This window comes from Sphaeramia orbicularis, chromosome 12 (assembly GCF_902148855.1).
Source record: "Sphaeramia orbicularis chromosome 12, fSphaOr1.1, whole genome shotgun sequence".
NCBI lineage: Eukaryota > Metazoa > Chordata > Actinopteri > Kurtiformes > Apogonidae > Sphaeramia > Sphaeramia orbicularis.
In genome coordinates this window covers 45,987,916-46,010,142 of record NC_043968.1, presented here as the reverse complement: position 1 = coordinate 46,010,142, position 22,227 = coordinate 45,987,916, and the positions used below count along the sequence as shown (strand labels likewise).

The 22,227-nt window shown below is 36.8% G+C and overlaps 3 protein-coding genes across 5 annotated transcripts in view; all 3 read right to left on the bottom strand.

The window, feature by feature from the left end:
* Positions 1-1,494, bottom strand: part of lrp6 (low density lipoprotein receptor-related protein 6) — a 57,803-nt gene extending 56,309 nt beyond the window's left edge. For both annotated transcript variants that reach the window (XR_003936799.1, XM_030149078.1), the window contains exon 1: positions 1,440-1,494. Coding sequence is in view for 1 of the 2 variants with exons in the window: in XM_030149078.1 (XP_030004938.1) it covers positions 1,440-1,494 (55 nt within the window). In the remaining variant the exon portion in view is untranslated. The remainder of the gene's footprint in view (positions 1-1,439) is intronic.
* A 1,854-nt stretch (positions 1,495-3,348) lies between these two features.
* Positions 3,349-15,823, bottom strand: mansc1 (MANSC domain containing 1). Of its 2 annotated transcripts, XM_030150246.1 has the most exons (5): positions 15,305-15,823; positions 12,844-12,914; positions 10,258-10,587; positions 9,900-10,040; positions 3,349-7,749 (listed from the first exon to the last, which is right to left on the bottom strand). In XM_030150246.1, the coding sequence occupies exons 3-5, from the start codon at positions 10,505-10,507 to the stop codon at positions 6,689-6,691; spliced, it is 1,452 nt and encodes a 483-aa protein (XP_030006106.1). In that variant the 5' UTR covers positions 10,508-10,587; positions 12,844-12,914; positions 15,305-15,823; the 3' UTR covers positions 3,349-6,688. The 2 variants fall into 2 exon arrangements, with proteins under 2 accessions (XP_030006106.1, XP_030006107.1); XM_030150247.1 differs by lacking the exon at positions 12,844-12,914.
* A 1,751-nt stretch (positions 15,824-17,574) lies between these two features.
* c4h11orf98 (chromosome 4 C11orf98 homolog) lies at positions 17,575-21,227 on the bottom strand. The gene is made up of 4 exons (XM_030150950.1): positions 21,115-21,227; positions 20,180-20,304; positions 19,778-19,875; positions 17,575-18,954 (listed from the first exon to the last, which is right to left on the bottom strand). The coding sequence occupies exons 1-4, from the start codon at positions 21,151-21,153 to the stop codon at positions 18,842-18,844; spliced, it is 375 nt and encodes a 124-aa protein (XP_030006810.1). The 5' UTR covers positions 21,154-21,227; the 3' UTR covers positions 17,575-18,841.
* Positions 21,228-22,227: the final 1,000 nt, after the last annotated feature.

Genomic DNA, 22,227 nt, shown 5'->3' with positions numbered 1-22,227 from the left:
AACTCAGGTCCTCTCAAGCTGCTTACAATGAAAGTGCAAAGTGAAAATATCAGGAAATTTGCTTCTACTGATACTTCACTGAAACTTCATCAATTAATAGATTGGTCAATAAAACATCAACAAACAAGAACAAGTAACAGTGAAGAGAAACAAGCACAAGTCTGCCATGTAAAACACCAACATGTGGTAAATAAACCAAATACAGGCCTGTTACACATGTGAATCACACCACAGGCAGGAACAATTTCTCAAGTGCCAAAATGAAAACTGCAGGTGAAAAGATTGGTTAAATTGTTTCAGCTCCTTAATTTGAAGGATTTTCTACACATGAATAAGCTGGGCTGTAAATAAAGATGTTGCCTTCATACATTCATATTTCTTATCAAATGCCCTTTTCAATCCAAACCCAAACTAAAACCTGGTCAAAATAGACAATTCTCAATTTTCAAGATGAAAACATGTTTTTGGCAGATAAAGTGTGCATTTGGAAATTAACATAACAGAACAACTTATTTACGCCAATCAAAGAACTTCAATTGTTTACTCTTACGTATCTTAAAAGGGCAAAGATATATATATATATATATATATATATATATATATATATATATATATATATATATATATATATATATATATATATATATGTATAAATGAGAGGCAAATACTATCACTTGTTGACACGTATTTACATTTATCAGAGTGACACAAACCTACATAATCGTCTATAAAAACTACGAAATTGTTGTAATGCAAGCCTTTGTTGAATCAAGTTGGACATAACTTTGAAGTTTTGCAGATATGATTAGTTAGGTGATATCCTCGCATAACACCTTGACAAGTAGTCCAACTGGGACACAGACTAAATTAACTGGATGGATTTCAAGATACTTGTGATTTGAAGATTACCAAAGGAGAGTTATGAGCCGATCAAATCGTTAGCTTTCTCAAACTACTCGTAGTAGGTATCCAACTGAAGGACTTGCTTCCCAGGTCGTTTGTTGTGCTAGCTGCTGCTGTTCCCTACATCTAAGGTTTCAAATAATGGTTTCATGCTGTTTAAGTTACTAAATCTAAAGTTAGCCACTGTTAACTTAGCTCAAATGTATCATCGAGTCTGATAATGTGGACTAAATCAGAGCTAACATGGCTGTAAAGTGTAGTTGGATATTTTTCCAGCTAAGTTGGCTAACAGAAGCTATTTGTGGTTTCATTCTCTGCTCCAGCAGCAGGAGCGCAGATAAGCACGCATAGCTGCCTGGCTAATGTTAGCACTGCTAGGCAGAAATCAACCCCCAGAGTGGGCCCTGGCCCGAAAATACCCCCGATAAGCCAACATTAAACCGGTTTCCCCCGCCTGTTAACTATACTTGGATTCGCCTACGTATGGTACACAAACGAAAATCAAAGCTGAAATGCGAATTTTTAAAGAAACTCACCTTGTATGAGCAAACAAAAACTACACAACAACAGACTCCGCAGCACGACACCCATCTTTCTCCCTTTTCTTGGCCCTGCCGCCGCTTTCTCCTCAGCGCAGTATTCCCATCGCTGCGGCGGCTTCCTCTAGCTGAATTGCGGATTTTTCAACGATAGTCAGTTATGAATGCAGCTGTAATGCGCATTAAATTATTCCCACTTCCATCCTGGCTGGCTGTCTTCTTGCTAACTGCGTTGGATCAACTCTCTGTGTCTCACATTGTCCTGCAGGAGATCCGTCGTCTCCTTCCGCTGTGAGGAAGCTGCTCCCCCCGCCTCCCCCCCTCCCTCCGCTCCTTCATCCACCTCCACCGCCACCTCGCTCCTCGGCTCCCCTGTTCTCTATTGTTGTGCTGATTTCATGCTCTCAAGCCAAAGATAATGTTACAACACGGAAAACGCCCCGCCACCCGCTCGTTTTACTACTGCTAAATGAGAAGCTAACACATCCCAGACGCTAAAAAATATGAATCCGCCGCTGAACGAGACGAAGTTCGGCAGAAACAGGCACATTCCAGTGGGACTAGTTTATCACAGACTGAGAGTTTACCCCAAGTACAGCTGCAGCACACACACACACACACACACACACACACACACACACACACACACACACACACACACACACACACACACACACACACACACACACACACACACACACACACAGACAGGAGGAGCAACAGCTTCAGGCAACAGGGACATGATCAGCTTCTATGCTCTGTTCTATATATAAGAATAAATGCACACATAATAATAATCTTTTAATCTCTGAATGTAATAGCAAATACTGTCTATAGGATGGAAATAAAAAGCACACCTCTAACAAAGTGATTACAGGATACTGTTGAAGTAAAAAAAAAAAAAAAAAGAAGAAGAAGAAGAAGAAAATAGGACATATTATGACAAATTTATTTAGGATAACTTTTAAAGTTGCGCAACGGAACAGTCAGAAATATTAGATTTAATCATAACAAAACGATAAAAACAACCCCAATGTTGACAAAGTTTAGAGAACAAATGAGATTACTGAATGATACATTAAAAAAAAAAAAAAAAAAAAAACTTGTGTGATTAAATTACAAGTGTGAAACAAATAATCGGAAAATTCCCATCATGAAATCTGAGATTAAGGGAAATTATTTTGTGATAGATTAAATATTAGAGTGACCCTCTGATGTGGTGATCACGTGATCCTACTGGAGGTTAAAAACTGTTCTCTATAAAAAACAAAATAGCAAAAAGTGACAAAATGTTTTAGTGAGTGAATGGTAAGTCTGTTTTAGTGTTTTGTGTCTCATTTTCTATATTATTCATATACATATCAAAATAATACATAACAATAACAACACATTTATTCTTGGTCTTCTCACATGCACTTTACACCGTATTTACTGTGACTGGGCTGCACTTTTCCTAAGATGTGTTTTGTTTGTCTGTTGCTTGCCAGGGGATTACAGATGCAATTTAGCAGTTATGTCAACTATTGTATATTTATATTAGTACTGTATTGTTCATTAATGTGCAATGTCCCTTCCAAATAAACTTTAAAAAAAACGTAGAAACTGAAAAAAGATAAAATATTGTAAATGTTTGAGTCAGAAACAATGATTTTTTTTTAATGTCTTTTTTTGTACCCCAAATTGATGAGACATCTTGTCAAAACACAAGAAAAAAACACCCACAATCTGACAGGGTTAATTTTACAGAACTTCCCACCACAGCCTTCACCTTCGTCCATAGGTAGCTGAGGTAGGCTCCAGCACCCCGCGACCCTCTGCAGAGGAATCTGCCTGCAGACACTCTGGGACCCTCTGGAGGATAAAGCTGTTCAGAAGACGACTGAATGAACACCACAGAGACAACACATCAAAAATCACATTTTTTTTAATCCTTACAAGAACAAAACATCAAATTCCAAACTTATGCAAAAGCATCACTTCACAAAACAAGACCAAACTATTACCATCTATGTAAGTTATTGAACATTATTAAAAATCAAAGCAGTACAAGTGATAATAGCCTAATAATAATAATAGTAATAACTGAGGTGCAGTGCAGGACAGGCGTCTTCAGTTCAGTGACATTCATCAGGCAGCTGCTGCCCCCTGCTGGTGAACTGATGCTCTAGCAGGTTCAGTCCAGTCCACACGCTGCCTGACGCTGACATCCAATACAAACGTACGTATAGGAAAATAGTGCGCAGCCAGTGTACTCTTACCTATGAAAAAACATTTTACTATTTAAAAAGAAGCAGATCATACTTATCAAAAACACAGGATACAATAGTGCATCGATTTTCAAAGAATTGCATCCAGTTTCAATTTTGATCCACATGTGAAACAGAATATGTGGACGGAATACAAAAACCACACAGTGAGATAGTGAGGCAGACATCTAGACTGAGTTGGTGATTTAATCACAAGCTCATATGGCTGAAGCATGTAGAAGTAAAAGACATGCAGGTGTACACCTTATACACAAAGGGTTAACCCCATGGCAACTGTGTGTCGCTCAGCTCATAGTTTCTTTACAGAATTCAACTCCAGAGGCTTCCTGAGTATCGGGGAATAAAAATATTGCTTTTTGTTTTCATTGTTTTCCATTGCCAGCTGAAGTGTTTGTCTACAGTTTACAGCACAAAAACAAGCTCATCTAACTCATCTGCAGGGGGTTTAAAATATTAAAATGGTAATAGTAGGACTTTCTCTGTTCTGAACTCATCTTAAAGAAGGCAGTGCATGAAGAAAAACCAACATCAGATCAATGACAAATTTTTGCAGGTAAAGCTTAAGTTTTGCTCCCACAGTGACCAAATAAACACATACTTCTAAACAGAGGATACTTTTCTAAATAATGGGAACATTTTTGTGATTTAATAAGATAAAGCATTTAGCTATCATACCATTACAAGTTTCAGTTAAATCTGAAGTAATAGAAGGGATGTCACACTGACATTATAAGAAGTAAAGTTTCAGGTTATAATGAGAAAAACACAAATGTTGTTGTATTTTTCTCTTAGCTAATGCTGAATAAAAGTCAAAATTCTAAAAACAAACAAAAAGAAATTCTAAGTAAAAATGTAATTCTTAGATCAAATTCTAAATACTGAAATGAGTCTTTATGAAAACATACAATTTAATGCAAAAAACAAAACAAAACAAAACAAAAAAAAACTAAATGCCAACAGAAAAAAGTGGCATTTAAGGACCAAAAAAGCCAGGATTTGGAAAATACTATTCATATTTGTTCAACATAATAAAAAATACAATCAGAGCACTGAAAAAAGGCTAATTCTCAGGTTATAAAGTCAAAATCTGTGGATTGAATGGCCCAAGGTTCTGCAATTAAAAATAAAAGCCAGAAAACTAGAAGATGTTAAAAAACTAACATTTCTGAGTATCAAACCTGTAGAGTGTAAGTTGTTTCAGTTAAGCAGAGCTGATCAGAGTTCAAAGTACAGAGAACACACAATGATCTCTGTGAAAAAAAAAGAGGGGGCGTGAAAAATGATATTATTGTCATACTTTCAAGCTTGAGAAGGAAACATGTTCCTTTACATTTCACAGCACAGAATGTGAAAGCTGTTGCTGTATGATTGTAGGCAATATGGGATTTTTATATGGTAACATTTCTTGATTTGCAGAGTTGACATTCATATCCTTATTGCCCATTCTTATTGACAAAAAACAAGGTGCATAACCCATCAACACAAATTCCCCATAATGCAGTGTATTATTTTTAAAACCACAGTCTGACTTATCCTTCTTACAGAGTGCTGACATTCTTCTTTAAACAAAACTAAAGGACATTAAATCTCAGCATTTTATGTCACTACCCGATCTGTGAAGGAAACCTGATTTGTTTATAAGACATATGCAAAAATGTGGCTACCCCACCAGTATTTAAAAAGACGTCATGGCAATCTTCTGAAATTCAGACAAAATGTTATGTTTGGATTTAACTCTTACGACACAGAAGATATTTAAAATATTTCTCACATTTTTTTACTGTTACGGGAAAAAATGTTTGATATAGTCTATGATGAAATGAAAGGAAACAACAATATTAAATCATTATTATATTATTCCAAACACTTGATGGGATATCTTAACATCAGTTACAGTCGAACTTTAGCCACAACCTTTTTAGGCTTTTAAAATAAAGTAAACTGCACTTAGTTTACTAGTGAATGTGTGACTTTAAACATAGATCTGCCCAACCCCAAGCAGTGCCTGATAAGTTTTTAGTCATCATTCCATAATTACCTCTCAGCATGTTGTAATTCAAGGGTCCTGAGAGAACATGAGACTTCTACAACTACTCCTCGACAAATCTTAGGAAACTGTTTCAAAATACTGGTGACAGGAGGTAGCCACGCTCTCACACATATGTAGAACAAACAGGTGAAGTCCTTCCAGTGTGTCCCATGGGACCCTACTTTGGAAAAAAATAAGCACAGTGGTCTATGGCAAGAGAAAAATGATGTTTTGATCCTGTTTGCATTATAATATCACTTATTTTCCAAGAAAATTACAGCACTACACATACACATAATTAGACTACACACCTGAAACTCGCCTAAGTGACGTCAATGCTTTTCTCTTCACAAGCTACTGCGAGGAACTGAAAATGTCTCTGCAACTTCAACATGACCAGACTTGTAGTGGTTTTCCAGTCTTTTAACACTTTTTCACTTGTTCTCAAACAACGAGGTGAGATGAGTCAAGGTACCGGCCCTTTCAGTGTTGGTGATGTAATGAGTATGCAGGTATACGATTACTGTAGTATGCTAAGGTGTTTCACTCAAAAGTAGATAATACCTTACTATCTTTATTGCGACTTTTTTGGCTTCTAAAAAATTCATTTAAATTGATAAACATTATATTAATTGATGGCATAATTCAAACAGGATCAAAAAAGTATTAGTCTCACACCGTTCAGTGCCATTAAAACTTTACCTACATTGGAAGGAATAGGCCTGCTGCCCATGGATCAGGTATTGTTATCTTAAAATAATGCACACCTTCTGGGCTAAATCCAAGACTCTCTGTGGTTGTGATATATCGTAACAAAGTGAAACAGATATTCAATTACTGTGTGACTGTGCTGTTTAGAGATTTATAAGTTATCAGATGATTTAAGAATGTAAAATCTGTCCATTATGAACAAAGACCTGTGAAGTGTTTTGTTGCATTGCATTCTGTCCTTACACTTCATAGTGCAGGTCATTGAGCTCCAGTCTTGTGTAATGGCGTCTGTCAAAGGACTCCATAGCTTTGCGGCCACCGACGGCCAGAGCCAGCGTGAGTACAGCCAGCCCCAGCACCATGAATGCCACCATCCCACTCTTCACTGCCCCCCGTCCTGCTGCAGCCACTTTAGCCCGACTCTGGTCCTGGAGACTGTGGTCTGACTGGACAGCGCCTTTGGGTACGATGAGCAGACTTGCTGCTGGACTTGTCCTTGTGGTGGGGGGTTCAGTTGTGGTTGTAGTAGTCACAGGAGTAGTTGTAGTAGTGGTAGTTGGAGGAGTATAGGGGGTAGTGGTGGTGGGGGAAGGAGTGGTAGTAGTTGTAGTGGTAGTAGTTGTAGTGGTGGTAGTTGATGTTGCAGTAGTAGTTGTAGTTGCAGGAGTAGTAGATGTAGTAGTGGTTGTTGTAGAAGTAGTTGTTGGGTTTTGGGTTGTAGTTGTAGTAGTTGTTGTTGTGGTTGGGGTTGTGGTGGTTGTGGTTGTGGGTACTTCAATGTCTGGCTGCAACTTAACACCAGTTCTGAGTTCAGCCTTTTCATTGTCAGCCATTAAAACAGGAAGTGACACTGTGGAGCTTGGAGCAGCTCGGGCTGATGTGGTGATATTAACAGGGTGAAGCTTTGCTTTCTTGGTGGTTTTATTTTGCTTTTTGCTGGTTTTGTTCGTTTTTTTTGTTGAGATGATGGACGTGGTAGGAGCTGTTGTTGTTGTGGTGGTGGTGGTAGTGGGTGCCATGGTTACGGCAGGCATGGTGGCTATGATAATAATGGGTGGGGGTGCTGCAGTTGTGGTCGTGGGTGGTGTTGTGGTTGTTATGATAGTGGTGGTTGGCGGCATTGTTGTAGTACTTTGTGTGGTGGTGGTTGTTGTTGTAGTAGTGGGGGGTTCTGTGGTTGTAGTTGTGGTCGGTGCTGGCATTGTAGTGGTGGTGGTTTGTTCTGTGGTGGTGGTAGTAGAAGTGGTGGTTGTGGCAGTTGTTGTAGTGACAGGTCTAATTGTGGTTGGATGAATCAACCCTGCAGAGAGAGGGAGAACACAAACATAAAAGTGGCATTCCTTTAGGTATTTTATGTCCTCTAGGAAACAGACCTACATCTTATCATATAAATCATGTAAAATTGGGGTAGGACAATATAAGCTTGGCTTCTTCCTACTCCATTTTGGACAGAAAGTGTTGTTGAGGAACAACAATGAGGTAGTTGTACATTGTGTGACTTTTTTTTTTTTTCTTTTTTGGTTGGCTTATTGCCTTTGACATGGTGGAGTGTTCTGTTAAAATTTGTAGTTTGCCTTTGGTTCATCTTTGTATTTTATTCCTGCTTATGTTTGAAATAAAGTTTATCATTATCATTAAAGGTAAACTGTGTGACATCTCCTACTTGGTGTTTTTAAACAGAATTATTTGAAAATCTTTGCACTATTGTATCCTGTGTTTTTGAGAAACAGAATGTTTTTTTGGGGATTGTTTCACAGACACATACTAACAGAGGGTCAGAAGCGATAACTGCATGAGCATATATGCTGTTTTTTATTTAAGGAAAATGACACATATTTTGGTCCTGTAGGTTTTATGACCTTAGAAGTCCCAGCGGTAGTGCCAGAGGGACCTTGTCCTGAGTGTTATATTTTTAATCACTACTAAATACTACCAGAATTTTTCTTTTTTTCTGAAGCTAAAAACCACTCACAGCTGAAAGTTAGTGACCATGTTATTTATTACATATGAAGTGACTGAGAATTTAGGATGTTCATTACTGACCGTGGGCACACAGAGACAAATTGTGTGTGTAATGTAGTTTAAGGATGACTTTGAAGACATAGCATTATGACATTATAGTGACTAAATAACCAATAAAATGTACATCAGGAAATAATATCTTTCTAGGATAATAGTTCTGAAATATCAGAGAGATGAATTATACATGTTAGTTCCGCATTCATAATCTGGCCCTCATGAATATAAAAACTACTCTAATTTAAGATGTCTGTTAGCATTAATTAGTTTAGTACACAGCTGTTAGCAGACAACAATATAAGTGTCAGGATTCAGTCTCAGTGATGTTTCTTACACAATATACAAATTTTATTATGAATAGATAATGAATAGCTTCTACAAAAAATGCTAAACTGTATTTATTTGGGAACAACCATGTTCTAAAAGTTAGTATTTTTTTATTGTTCCAACTAACCCTGTATTGTGAGAATAACTATTCTAGTCCTTTCTGTGAACCTCTCTCTGCTATTTTATGTAAGTATGTGTTAAGTAAGGTTAAGTATTAACCCAGAAATTTCCAATATTTTCCTTTACAGTAACATTTGGAGTGCGGAAGCTTAAAAGGCATTGTGAGTAAATAAGAGGGACAGGAACAACACTATACATTTTACTAGTCTACATTAATCTGACTGCTTTAGTTGTTATGTATTTTTCAGATTCACATTTTCACACACTGACTCACAAGAAGTGTCCTGTGGGAATAAGATTGACCGTTTGACAGCATCCTCCTCCCCCTCTGCTACCTACAGTATATGGTATTCTTTTAAAATATCCCTTGTAATATGCAACAACATAATCTCAGCCACATACACACTGAAAATGACAAGCTTTGAAGCAGATTTGGACTGGGGACTACAGCAGTCTTACTTGGTTCTTTGTGGAGTCATCTTTTATGGGGATTTCACCATTTTAATGTCAGGTCTCTCCTCCCTATGCAAAAGAGTTCCACAAAAACAACTCCCACCTGCAACAATCTATGTAAAAGTATCTGCACTGTATCTTTAGCTTCATGCTATCCATGATGATAGTAATTTGTTTAAAGAAATGCGAGCAAAACACAGGATGTTTCACCTATTTCAGAATGACAGTGGGCTTAGCCAAACCTTTATTCAAATGAAGTAGGGGCAAAATTTTGAGAATGTGAAACTAATTTTTATGAACAAAATGCATGAAGACATTATGAAACATTGTGTAATTCTTTGACATAGATGAAACTGTATATAAAAGTCAAATTGAGAGTGAAGATTAGGGGGGTTATATCCCTGTCAGCCTATATTGTAATTATTGCCTTTTACCCCTATGTTGATCCACATTCAGCTTTGTGGTCATAAATAACAATATGGTGCTTCTGTACTACCTGCTGAAATTTACATGATAGATGTTTGTTTTTACCTTTATAGATATCATAGGTGTTGATGCCTTCCTGAGCCTTCATTAATGGACAGTCCTGCTCTGTCGGACAGTGGAACAGGTAGCAGTTATCCTCATTGGCGTGTTTTTTGGCATTGAACACAGCCATGTTACACCTGGCACCTTTAGGAACACAAAAAGACGTCATTAAAGTAAATGAGCATTGATGCATGATTCAAAACAGTGCAACCATGGGAGAAAAAAAATTACTAAAATAAAGATGAAAAATGTTTAGCATGTTGGATACGGGTAAATCAGATAGGAAATAATTTGACTTTTATAATTAAACACATTGAAATGGTACATTATGAATCATTTGCATCCTGTTATCATAGCTCACCTGGCTTTACTTCTTCTGAACAGCAGGCCAGAACACAGTCCCGTTCCGACCGGACCACCCGGACATCTGAGGCCGTCCCTGGTCTGCTCATGGCCATTCTGACATTAACTGTAACACCTTGGTGTTGCCTGGAGTAACATGTCTCTTGGTCCACAGCTGACACAGGAAGTGAGGTCATTAACATTAACACAGCAGCAGCGGTAAGCAGTTTGAGCGTCCATGGGGGTCGAGTGTACACTGAAGGAGTCATGGCAGCAGTAGATCTACACAGCTCTGATCAGAAACACCTCTGAAGCCGCAGGATGAGAGCAGAGAATCCACAGAAATGTACTGTCAGGAGACAAAAACACAGCATTAAGAACAGGCTTGTGATCATCCACCTCCTAGTGATGTTCAGTGGAGTAAATTTAGAATGGTCTCACATCTGGCTGTCATACAAAAATCCAATCAGAATAAAAATCCATGCAGTGGATATAAACACGTAGAATAGCAGACATCTTTTAAAGTGTTTTTGGTTCCCCAAATATACATTGATTACATAAGACACTATATTATTTAACTATTACTGTATAAATTGTGGAATTCATTAAAACATGAGGCAAGTGAATCTTTATGCCTCTACTTGAAATGTACAACAGAACAATTTGTGGTTTGCTCGTATTATATTTATGTACTGAAGCGAGTCAACTGTTCAGAGGAATGGGGGGGGGGGGGATTGGAGGTGAAGAGGAGGGTGGAACAGGTGGAGAAAAGTGTCAGGAGTGATGTAGGACTAAGGAGCATCTGTAAGAGATAAAAGAAATGTATGCGGGATGGTAGTGACACATGCTATGTTGAATGGTTTAGAGATGACAGGAGGCAGAACTAAAGATATTGAGATTTTCTTTGGGAGACGACGAGGACAGACAGGATTAGAAGGAGTACATCAGAGCTCCAGTTGGATGTGTTGGGGACAAAGTGAGGGAGACCACAATGAGATGGGTCAGACATGTGTAGAGGAGGGATAGTGAATATATTGGTAGAGGGATGATGAAGATGGAGGGAAGAGGAAGAACGAAGAGATTTATAGATGTGGTGAAGGAGGACGGGAAGGTAGAAGAGGAAAGAGACAGGGTCAGATGGAAGCAAATGATCAGATGTGGAGACACATAAAGGGAGCAACTAAAAGTAGTAGTAGATGTACTGAAGTGAGAAACACACATTTTGATAGTACAAATATGAAAGGGTTTATATTACAAACTAATGCAATTTAATATTTAAGCACTTAGAAAAAGTATCTATATGCAGTAATACAGAAAATTAAGGATAAGATAAAGATGCGTCAATAATCATTATGCATCTGACTGACAGGTAAATCATAAAACCAAACTGAATCGTAGGCAAGTCGAGGCAAGTAATGACTTATTATGTAACATACTATAAATGTTATTCTTTTCAGCAGGTATTGATGTTGCTCAATTACATTTTCCTCAACAAAAAACAGCCACTTTTAAAATGTAACTCAGTATCTTTACTTCATTTACCACCTTTACAAGTGTGATGTGAAATCTTGAAGCTTTCCATAAACTTTGGCAAATTTTAAAAATGAGATTTAACAGTTTCAAAGACAGGTTTAGTGAGGATGCATATTAGACAGGTAAGTATGTGAAGTACTGGATATTACTGAGCAACTATTTAGCAGCATTAGTATTAAGTAGTATTTTTATATTATTCTTTATGTGTAATTTTTTTTAATAAAATGCTATAGAAACCAACATCTGATACTGTCTAAGCTCATGCAGTACTGAAAACAGGCCAGTTACCTCAAAGATGTTTCTATTCAAACACAGCATGAATTTAAGTTGATGTGTTTTTACAGGTCAGAAATCATGGATGAGATTGTTTTAAGTTCAGGAATAATAACTTTTAATTTTTCATACCACAGAAAAATGAAAACCATGACTACTGATGTTCAAGCTATTTAAACACATGAATCATTACTTCCCTTATAGCAAGAACAAAGCAACAGTAAATCTCAGCATTATGTAACAATACATCAAAACCACTCAGAGAAAAGGCCGCATTCCAAAGCAAAAGATGTTTCCATAAACCTTTTCACTGCACACAGATTGTGCTCAAATGTATTTATAGAAGTTTCAGAAGCAAGCAGCAGACAGAGCATTAGGACCACAACAGTGTGTCTCGGTGACAGCTTTTACTGTAAGTGACACTACAAAATGTTCACTTTGCTGTTGCTGAGTCCCAGATCTGTCTCAACTGACAACAGAACTACAAGAACTAAATATGAAATCAAACTGTGGAGTAAAAATAGTAATCTAAAAATGGCAGCTGCTTCAGAAGTGGAGAAAGTGAACGAGGTCAGTGAAGTTTTAACACCGTGAAGATACAATCCTCCCACATGATTAGACCTTTTTAAATGAAATCTAGCAGATCTACCACTTTGAAGGAGATTAACAATAATCCTGACGTCTTTTAGACAGGATTTTTTAAGTCTTTGCTGCTTGAATTATTTATCAGATTAACGGCTAAACTTATAACAGATGCATTCATTTGTATCTGTTGAAGTTTTTAATACTGAGGACTCACCAGGCTGGCAGTGTGAGCAGTCCTCCATCAGATGTGATCACAGTCCACAGTGCAGGACTTTAGCCTGTCTCCTGTGTGGGACAAGGTAGCATTACTTATCTCATTTACAGCTGTTGTTATCTGCCCTGCTATTAACCTGCTTAGCGTCACCAGGTGTGACTGCACCTTGGTCCTGTCTGCAGTTGAGAAAAACAAGTGTACGAGGGTTCTAATGAGACACATAACAGATGATAGCTTCTATTTCTTTACCCAGGGTCCACTCACTGACTTTTTCCAGAGCTTTAAAGTCACATTCTATGAGGGAAACAATTTTCCTCATACACGGTGACTGAATGAAACTGTGAGGTTCTAGCTTTATTGGTAGAATAAATACTTTCTATGTTCTGTCATACAGCAAATGGGAAATGTGCACTTTTATGACCTGCTGTCCTCATTACTTGACACTTTTTTGCACCTTCTAGTTGTGGGATAAATACAGTTACCCATAAGGTTGGAGTGATTTTGTTATTCTATTTATACACATCAGTAGTCACCTTTGACTGAGTGCAATGATAGCTGGTCTACATTTTTGTTTTTAGAAATGATCTGCCTCAGAGATTAAATGTGCTAAATCTTACATACTTTAATTGTAATAAATTAATTGTATTTATTTAATTTAATTGGAAAACAAATGACAAATGTGCTGGTTAGCTGATGTTGATGCAAGACTGTATCTTGGAAACTACAGCCAACCAGCATCTTTGACTTAATTTATCTTTATTAGTGACTCAAATTTTGTAACGTTTCATTACTTTTAATCTGGAGGTATCATACTTGTAGGCCAGTGTTAGCCTACATACTAAATCCCAGTTACACTTTTTTTTGTCAGGAATACATCATATTGTCACAGTCACTGAAAATTGACCTAGTTTTGTGTATGGTATTCACAAATTGAGTCAAGAACATAAAATTAGGGTGTGAGAAAATTCGGACACAATGTGCATTAATTGTGTATTAATGTCCAGGTCAAGTCAAGGTTAAAGACTCACCTGTTTAGACTGGCTTTTAACCCTTAGCACTGAGACACTATTAGGTTTGAATCTGTGGTCTCTTTTATCAATGTGTGTTGTGTCCTATTGTTTTATGCATATTTATGGTACTTGATTAACCTGTTTTTTTTATCTTATAATTTAATCATGCTTTTAGATGTAAAACACTTTGGGCTTCATTTTGTTGTTGTAAAGTGCTGTAGAAATAAACTTTGATTTGATTTAATGTGCTATACTGAAATAATTGTACATTTTGTATGCCATTTTTGTTTGTTTGTTTGTTTGTTTGGTCTTAGCTTGTTGCACTCTCTATTTTGGTTGAAATTGATGTTTTCTTTTTCTTTTCCTTTCTTATCCTTGATGATTTTGTTCTTGCTTGTGATTGAAAAAAAAAAAAAAGTTTATCATCATCATTCCATGAGAAGAGGTAAAAATATTTTATTCCAACTTGATGGGGAACAGTGTACAGTAGACTTATAACTGTAAAATGGAATGTGTGGTTGAAACTTGCATTCATGCTTAATCATGTACGCAGTTTGATATGCAAATATGAAAACTTTTACACTTTGTAAAGAGCTAAGATGCAGCAAATTAGTTAAAAATAATGGATGGAAAAGTCAACCTGAAATCCCCATTGCTTTGCAGAAATATGTTTTGTATGTAGTCTGTGGTATTCTTACAAACTGAACACAACTGGTTTTGTATTATGTTACACAAGACAATAGGTTCATGTAACTGATAAAGCTGATCTGTATTTACCAGGAGAAATTTTAAAGACGACCCAAATAAAACACGCGTCTTAATGTTATTAATTAAAACAAAAACAAAAACAAAAAAACCAAAGGTCATGGATTCAGTGGAGGACAGAGACAAGTGCACAAAGTCGGTGCTGATATAAACCGTGTCCATAAAATCAATAAAGTCACCTGAACGCACCGCAGACAAAACAGTCAATGTTAGCGTCTGAAAAACACGTCGCTTCATCCACAAAGTTGGCGCTGATGTGGTGTCTATGTCTGTGGAGGAGTAGTTTAAGACCATAGCAATACAGACAACATGGCAGAGGATGTAAATGAAATATGTTTTCATGTATATATCAGCCTGAATCGGAATTGTGTTAGCAAGCTAACAGCAATAAGTCGAGCAACTGCAGTTTGTGTAGTTAACAGATAACAACCACTTAGCGTGTAATCGGAAAAAAAAAAACAAAAAACATTTATGTTGGTAAGGCCGAAACGCAACCTTAAAAAGCCACTTGCCACCAAAATCAATAAAACATGGCTTGCTAATTTTCATCTTTGTGTACTAACTGCCACAGGAGCCTGTACTAGTTTAATTACACCGATGTCACTATAATGTGGGACACCAGCAGCGTGGGGGTAATTTGAGGGAAATGGGATTTTTAATTTCCCTCCACAGCTCCACGGTGGTACCTTTATTTTCACCGAGGACGCAGCATCCGTTCATCCGTCCATCCATCCATCCATCGGCTGGTATGACCGTCTGGAGCTCACCACCACCACCACCGACAAGGCTTCACATCCACCCGGTCCAGATTCACTGTAAGCGGGCGAGAAGGTTCACCCATCCCGAAAGGACACGGTGACAAAAAACCCCGATGGCACGACTCGGAAAATCTTCAAATTTCTGCTCAAAACGCTGAAAAACAGACACTTATCCGTAAAATGTGTTGAATAATCGCGTCATGTTGGACAGTGTTATTTAAAGGTTCTCCTCAGCAGCATCTTGTGTCTGGTCTCCGGGATGATGAACTACATTACATGATGGCTGGTGCGGAAGATCTGCTTCACTCCGGAGTCTGACCCATTTTAGTCTTTGTCCTCTGGTAGGGGGAGGGATGGAGCCTACATCCCCAATTCTGTCGGCTGCATACTGTTTTACATAGCCCACAACTAATAAACAAGGAAAAAATTCTACTAGAAATGCAAAAAGGTCAGATAAAAACCTTACACCCCCACGGATAACTGATCACATTTAATATAAAAGTGTTTATGTGAGCATTTATAGGCAGGTTTATCAATAATTGAAGAGGTTGAACATGAACAATACATCTGAAAGAGAAGCTTTACTCAAGGCAGGTTTATTTGGATGGCATATTTCATGGACAAACACATTACATAAAACATTAAAAACATTACAGCCAAGTGGGAGAGAAAAAAATCATTTAAAAAGAAAAACAAAAACAAACTAGGGCATAAGAATAAGAGCAGCTAAAATGAAACAATAAATAAAAGCTATAGTGTAAGTGCAGGAAATTAACAATTGTTTGTAATGAAAAGCAGCAGCAAATAGTAATGTCTTCAACCTTGTTTTAAATGAGTTGACAGTTTCTGCAGACCTACAGTTTTCTGGGAGTTTGTTCCATTTACAATATATTGCCAAAAGTATTTGGACATCTGCTTTTACACACATGTCCTTTAACAACATGCCATTCTTAATCCATAAGGTTTTATTTGGATTTGGCCCATCCTTTGCAGCTATAACAGCTTCGGCTCTTATGAGAACGCTTTCCACAAGGTTTTGGAGTGTGTTTAGTGCATTTGTTGGACGAGAAGGCCTGGCTCTCAGCCTCCACTCCAGTTCATCTCAAAGGTGGTCCATCAGGTTGAGGTCAGAACTCTGCAGGCCAGTCAAGTTCCTCTAAACACACTAATCCATATCTTTATGGACCTTGCTTTGTGCACTGGTGCACAGTCATGTTGGAACAGAAAGGAGCCAACCCCAAACTGAAAATTGGGAGCATGAAATTGTCCAAAATGTCTTGGTATGGTGAAGCATTAAGAGTTCCTTTCTTGAACACACTGGAACTGAGGGGCCAAGACCAACCCTTCAAAAACAACCCCTAACCATAATCTTATGTTACCTACCACTTCATCGCTGAGTTGCTGTTGTTCCAAATTCCTTCCACTTTGTTATAATACCCCTAATGGTTGACCGTGGAAAATTTAGCTATGAGGACTGCTGAGACATCAGTCAATATGTTCTTTTAGTGTCAACACTGCTCTACAGGTAAAATGCTTCCAGAATAAAACTAATGAAACTTTACCAAGTTTGAGTCACTAATAAAGAGAAATTAAGTGAAAATGCTGGTTGGTTGTAGTTTCCAAGATCCAGTCTTGAGTCACTGTGAAATTCTGAGAATTAATGAGACTGGGTTTTATTCCAAAGGAATGTTTGTCTCAGAGCTACCAGATCTACTTCAAACATTGTCTGCATATTACAGGAGATTCACTTTCCAGGTTCCTTCAGTGGAAGATTTATAAATCTATTGTATAAATGTACATAAACCGATACATATAGCTCTAATAACACTTGGTCATGAAAACATCCACTAACCTGCATTGTCATTTGTTTTCAATTTATCCTCCACATTTAATCTCTGAGGCAGATCATTTCTTTAAAAAATAAATAAATAAAAAAGGAGACCAGTGACAGGTGATAGGCTGAATTTGTAATTGTCTTAATATGACTGATGAAATTCAGGTCTGAGCAAAAAAAAAAAGACATTAAAAAAAAAAAAAGTTTTAGATAATCAGCTCACTAGTATAAGGCTCTTCATATGGGTGCTAAATGCTGGCAGGAAACACATTTCTAAACACCGAGCCAAGACTGCAAGTCACTGCTCTTAGAATTGTTGACAAAACACAAAAAGGTGCCACAAAAAATTCTCATGGAAAAAATCTGAAAAGCCAAATCTGTTTTAATAATGAACTAATACTATTCTAAATATTCTCATCTGAAAGGCTGGCACTGGTGATTAAGGATTCTGTGAATGATTTACAATTTCTCAAGGCCACATCCATAGCAGTTCATTGCCTCCCCATTGGTACACCTGTCTACTTATCCAATGTGGGGGCATGAGAGTTATGATGTTGTATGAGTAATACACCTCCTATAGACATGCAAGTACCTTGTGCAACTGAACATACAAAAAAAAAAAAAAAAAAAAATCCAAATGAACCCTGCTACTTTTGTTAATGGAAATATTTAAGACACCAGTTTTGAGTAAATGTGTTACATACTGACATACATATCAATGCCTCAGTGTGGTTTTTAGTGACATCTAGTGGTGAAGTTTCAGCCTCCACCCTGACCTCGTCTCTTCTGGCCTTTTAAATTTAGGCAATGATAATGGTATAAACACAGTGCCTTACCACTGGATTAAACAGAAAAAGAAGAAAAAGGAAGTGTGCTACTGTAGTAAGATAGCGGAATGATTGATTCTCATTTTTGTATAATGACATGAAAAGATAACTATGAACATTATATTTCACTCTTACAGATCAGACTTTTAGAAAGTCATTTTTTACAGTCTCAAAGTGTTTTTTTGTGTTATTTTTAATTTAGGTAAATGACAGTGAATATTTTGACTAACAGATTCACATGTACTTGTGTGAAATTTGTTTTGGAGTCTGTGTTGTACCAGGCGCTTAAATAATGTCAGTTACTCCATTAAGATAAGGACTGTCGCCATTGCCAACATTTATAACAGCCACAATACTTTGATTTCTTTTTTTTTCTCATAAAAGAGAAAAAAAAACAAAACAAAACAAAAAACAATACTTTGATTTCTACGTAAAGAAATCTGCTTCTCTAATGGTGGGCATCATAAGCAGTCAATGTTGACAAACCACCACCACCCAGCACAAAACTGATTCTAACACAAACTTCGTGTAAGTACATACTAATGATAATCCTACGACCTTTAATAATTTGTTTCTTTTCCTTGTAGCTCCGGTTTTCTGTTTCCTTAGCCTTTGTACCCTTCCAGTAAGAACAGGTGGAGAAAGATCATTTCCCTGAAGGCTAAATGTATGAAAACACAAAACTCAAGAAAAACCACTCCATCATGTTTCCATTCATCAACCCCTGGGCCCCAATCATCTGTTCAACAGAAAGGCAGGCACTGCCCTATATATTTGACAAAAACAGATAATAGTGCTGTCCCTTCATTCCATATCTGCCATCTCTACATCCTCCTGGGAAGCAGCTGTTCTTTTCTTCTTCTTGGCTGAAGCAGATGAAGAGTCGTTTTTTTTCTGTGGTGTTGGTGCTGATTCAACTGTGGAAACGACAGCAGAGGAAACAGTTTAGCTGTGTTTTAATGACTTAGAAAAAAAGAGAGGTGTTTGGGAATGAGATGTGCATGTGTAATTGTTTCTGTTTGAAGGATTTAAGGGTACAACTCAAAGAAATTCAATTTGCTATAAATGTAATGAGGATACTGTGCATATTTACATGTGCTGCTGACTCAAAAATCAATCAAATCTCCCCAAAGGTTCAAATACTGGTTTGAATACTTTTTTTTGGGCACCAAAATGTCAACGAATATTCAATACATTGCAGGGGAATGCATTTATACAGTCTCTTTAAATCTCAGTTAATGATCTGTTTCCTTGACCCCAGACTGCTACACAGATAAAGAAAATATCTTTTATGTTGTTGAGATACTGTCTATAAAATAACAGAGCGTCTCCTGAAGGCTGCTGCCAGCTGACAGCAATGTCCACTTTACTTTTTGTTGAAGCAAATATCAATACTTTATCCAGTAATAGACAGCAAGAGATGTAACAACACATTATTAACGCTGTGCTCAAGAAGAGAAGAGAAATAGATAATTTTATTGAAAAGATGCTCTATATTATACACATTACTGACAGTATACTAACAAAAGACACAAATCATTCAAAAGCCAGAGGTACTGTTGTCAGTAACTGTACATCCACGGTGACAGTGAAGTGATCCTCTGAACAACATCAAAGATCAAGCATAAATGTCTAATTTCCGCTCTTTCATCATACTAATAGCAAATGAATATTAATTCAAAACAGAGTGTTATTGCAGATAAATCTGACACTTGCGATGCGTTTCCTCTGAAGTGTTACCTTCCATACTGGCCTTCTCCGCCTGCATATGCTGCAGCTGCTTCAGCAGCTTCCGTTTCTTCTTTCCAGACAGAGAGATGTTTGCTCTTGGACTTGACCTGAAGGAAAAATTCAATAAAAAGATGAGGTTTTACATTTGTACAACTGAGATATATATATATATATATATATATATATATATATATATATATATATAAATTTTTTTTTTACGATTAAATAGTGAAAACTGTTGTACATGTGAACTAAATCAAATAATTATGTACTGAAAAATTAGTCAGTGTTAGCTGATCATAATATTCTATTTACATCCACCATTGTTCTATTCATCTATCAGTAGATTTAGTTCTTTACTGGGTATTATTAATATATGCTCTGACAAAGTTCAGTGTTTTTATCACTGACTTCCTCTTCTTCAGATGATGGACAGTGATGAGGCCCTGGTCGACCACAGCTCCAACAATCTGATTCTTCTTCTTTTTTTGGCGACCTAAAACCCGTCGCCGCTTGAAAAGCTTTTTACCCAATTCCTGCAAGATGACAAAGACGGAAAAACAATATCATCACTCACCAGAGGTGAAATCATCAAATTTACAAGTGACTTAAATTAGAGCAACTTTTCAAAATGAGGGACTGTTCTGACATAAGAAATGTTGGCTCCAGAATAATTAATTAAATATTTAAGGCCTAAATGAGCACTGGATGAGCAATGAACTGAGGAGTTCATCCACTAAAACCATCTACTACAGGACAAACTTCATCAATCAACATGATTAAAATTAATTTCCTAAGATACACATTTGGAAGCTGGTTTTCTTTCTCTAACACATAAGCCTGGCAAATTTAGAAATACGATATAAAGAGACGGTGATACTTTTTCCAACTATTTTGAGATATATGAAAAAAAAAATCAAAAATTAACTTTGAAATAAAATTATCTAGTATATAAATACAAGTCTACATAAGATAGTTTGTAAGAGGATGGGCTGATTGGCAGATTCATTAATGTGCCAGTAGATGACGCCATCTCACAATTCGCTAGCAAAATTTTAAACATACATCATATGCTTGATAAATCAATTGTTTCTTCACTATGAACGAATGACCCATAAAAGCAGATTGTACCATTAAGAAAACTATTTGTTTTATTACTTTTATTTTGCTAGTTAGAGCCATCTTGTCAAACCTAAACTTTAGCATACTGTTTACGTTTCCTGCTAATGCTAACTGCTAACTATCCGACTAAATATTCACTAGCACAGGTAAAACAAACATGTCATGACAGTGGGTTAAAAACCTTCAGCGACTGCTCTTTATTTCATGTAAACATCACTTCTTACTGTTTTCGGCCTGTTTATTTTTCCTCCTGGCGGCGACATGTTGTCTCTTCACGTGTGTAAAGAGGGGCTTCTTCTTCTGCTGTTGTATTATCGGCAGATTCCCCTGGCGGTGGCTCATCACTGCCCTCTCCGTTCACGTCATTAGTCACATGTGGATTCTGCAACTGATGTGAAACTAGGACACTTGTGCAAGATTAGGAAAAGTTAGTTAATCAGCTCTGCCAAAATTACTATATGTTAACTGGAGGAACGGTACAATCCAAATTTAAGAGTCAATTATTGATGTTCCCGCATACACTGTACTTCAGGTACACTCGTTTTTGTGTTTTTTTTAAAGAACATAGATCATGGAAAACTTTGGGAAAACCATCACCTATACAGATATTATTTTTGAAAATGCATATGGATGTATTTGTTTCACATTATTTGACCCCTGGAAATTCTTTTTAGTTTAGTTCATTCACAAAATAAAAGACACAGAAAAAGAAATTCTGCTTTTACATGTCAGCAGTTTCCACATGATGAATGAAAAGGAGTAGTAACAACAACAATCTCATATTTCATGCCCCTCTGTAATACTTGTGTTTACAGTAGTCATTCTAAACAGAACTGTGAATCTCATAATACGATATCTGCCATCACATACTTTTGCAATTCATAATTTACAATTCAACATCATTTTAAATATCATTAACATTTAACACCATCTCTAGACCATCAAATAAATTTTCTGTATCATAATTCCTTTTTTATTTGAAATTGAGGACAAACATTGCATAATTTCCCCAAATAAACAACAAAACTTTAATGTGACATACAGTATATCTATAAATAGTAAAATCTGTGTTTCACTTTTGGCCAACAACAACACTACTATTGATAATCAATAAATGCTAAGTCAAGTAGTGCATACGGCATAAATTATATGCGTAGCATTTCAAACATGCTGGATATTACACCCACTTTAATTTCTGACGAAGACTGAAAAGTGGCAAAACAATACTGCAATGTTCTAGAAGAAACTGTGGTGTGTTGAGTGATTTGTTTGAAATAAATAAATAAATTATGTATGTATTTTATGTACACATATATGTATTTCTGGAGATCTACTTT

What these genes read in the sequence shown, in the direction of transcription:
- c4h11orf98 (XM_030150950.1), bottom strand. Translation starts at nt 21,153, where the DNA reads ATGTCGCCGCCAGGAGGAAAAATAAACAGGCCGAAAACA. An exon ending in AAATAAACAGGCCGAAAACA is followed by an intron (nt 20,305 to 21,114) that starts GTAAGAAGTGAT and finishes GTCATCTTGCAG; the next exon opens with GAATTGGGTAAAAAGCTTTT. An exon ending in CATCATCTGAAGAAGAGGAA is followed by an intron (nt 19,876 to 20,179) that starts GTCAGTGATAAA and finishes TTTTTCCTTCAG; the next exon opens with GTCAAGTCCAAGAGCAAACA.
- mansc1 (XM_030150246.1), bottom strand. Translation starts at nt 10,507, where the DNA reads ATGACTCCTTCAGTGTACACTCGACCCCCATGGACGCTCAAACTGCTT. An exon ending in TTCAGAAGAAGTAAAGCCAG is followed by an intron (nt 10,041 to 10,257) that starts GTGAGCTATGAT and finishes GTGTTCCTAAAG; the next exon opens with GTGCCAGGTGTAACATGGCT. An exon ending in CACCTATGATATCTATAAAG is followed by an intron (nt 7,750 to 9,899) that starts GTAAAAACAAAC and finishes CTCTCTCTGCAG; the next exon opens with GGTTGATTCATCCAACCACA.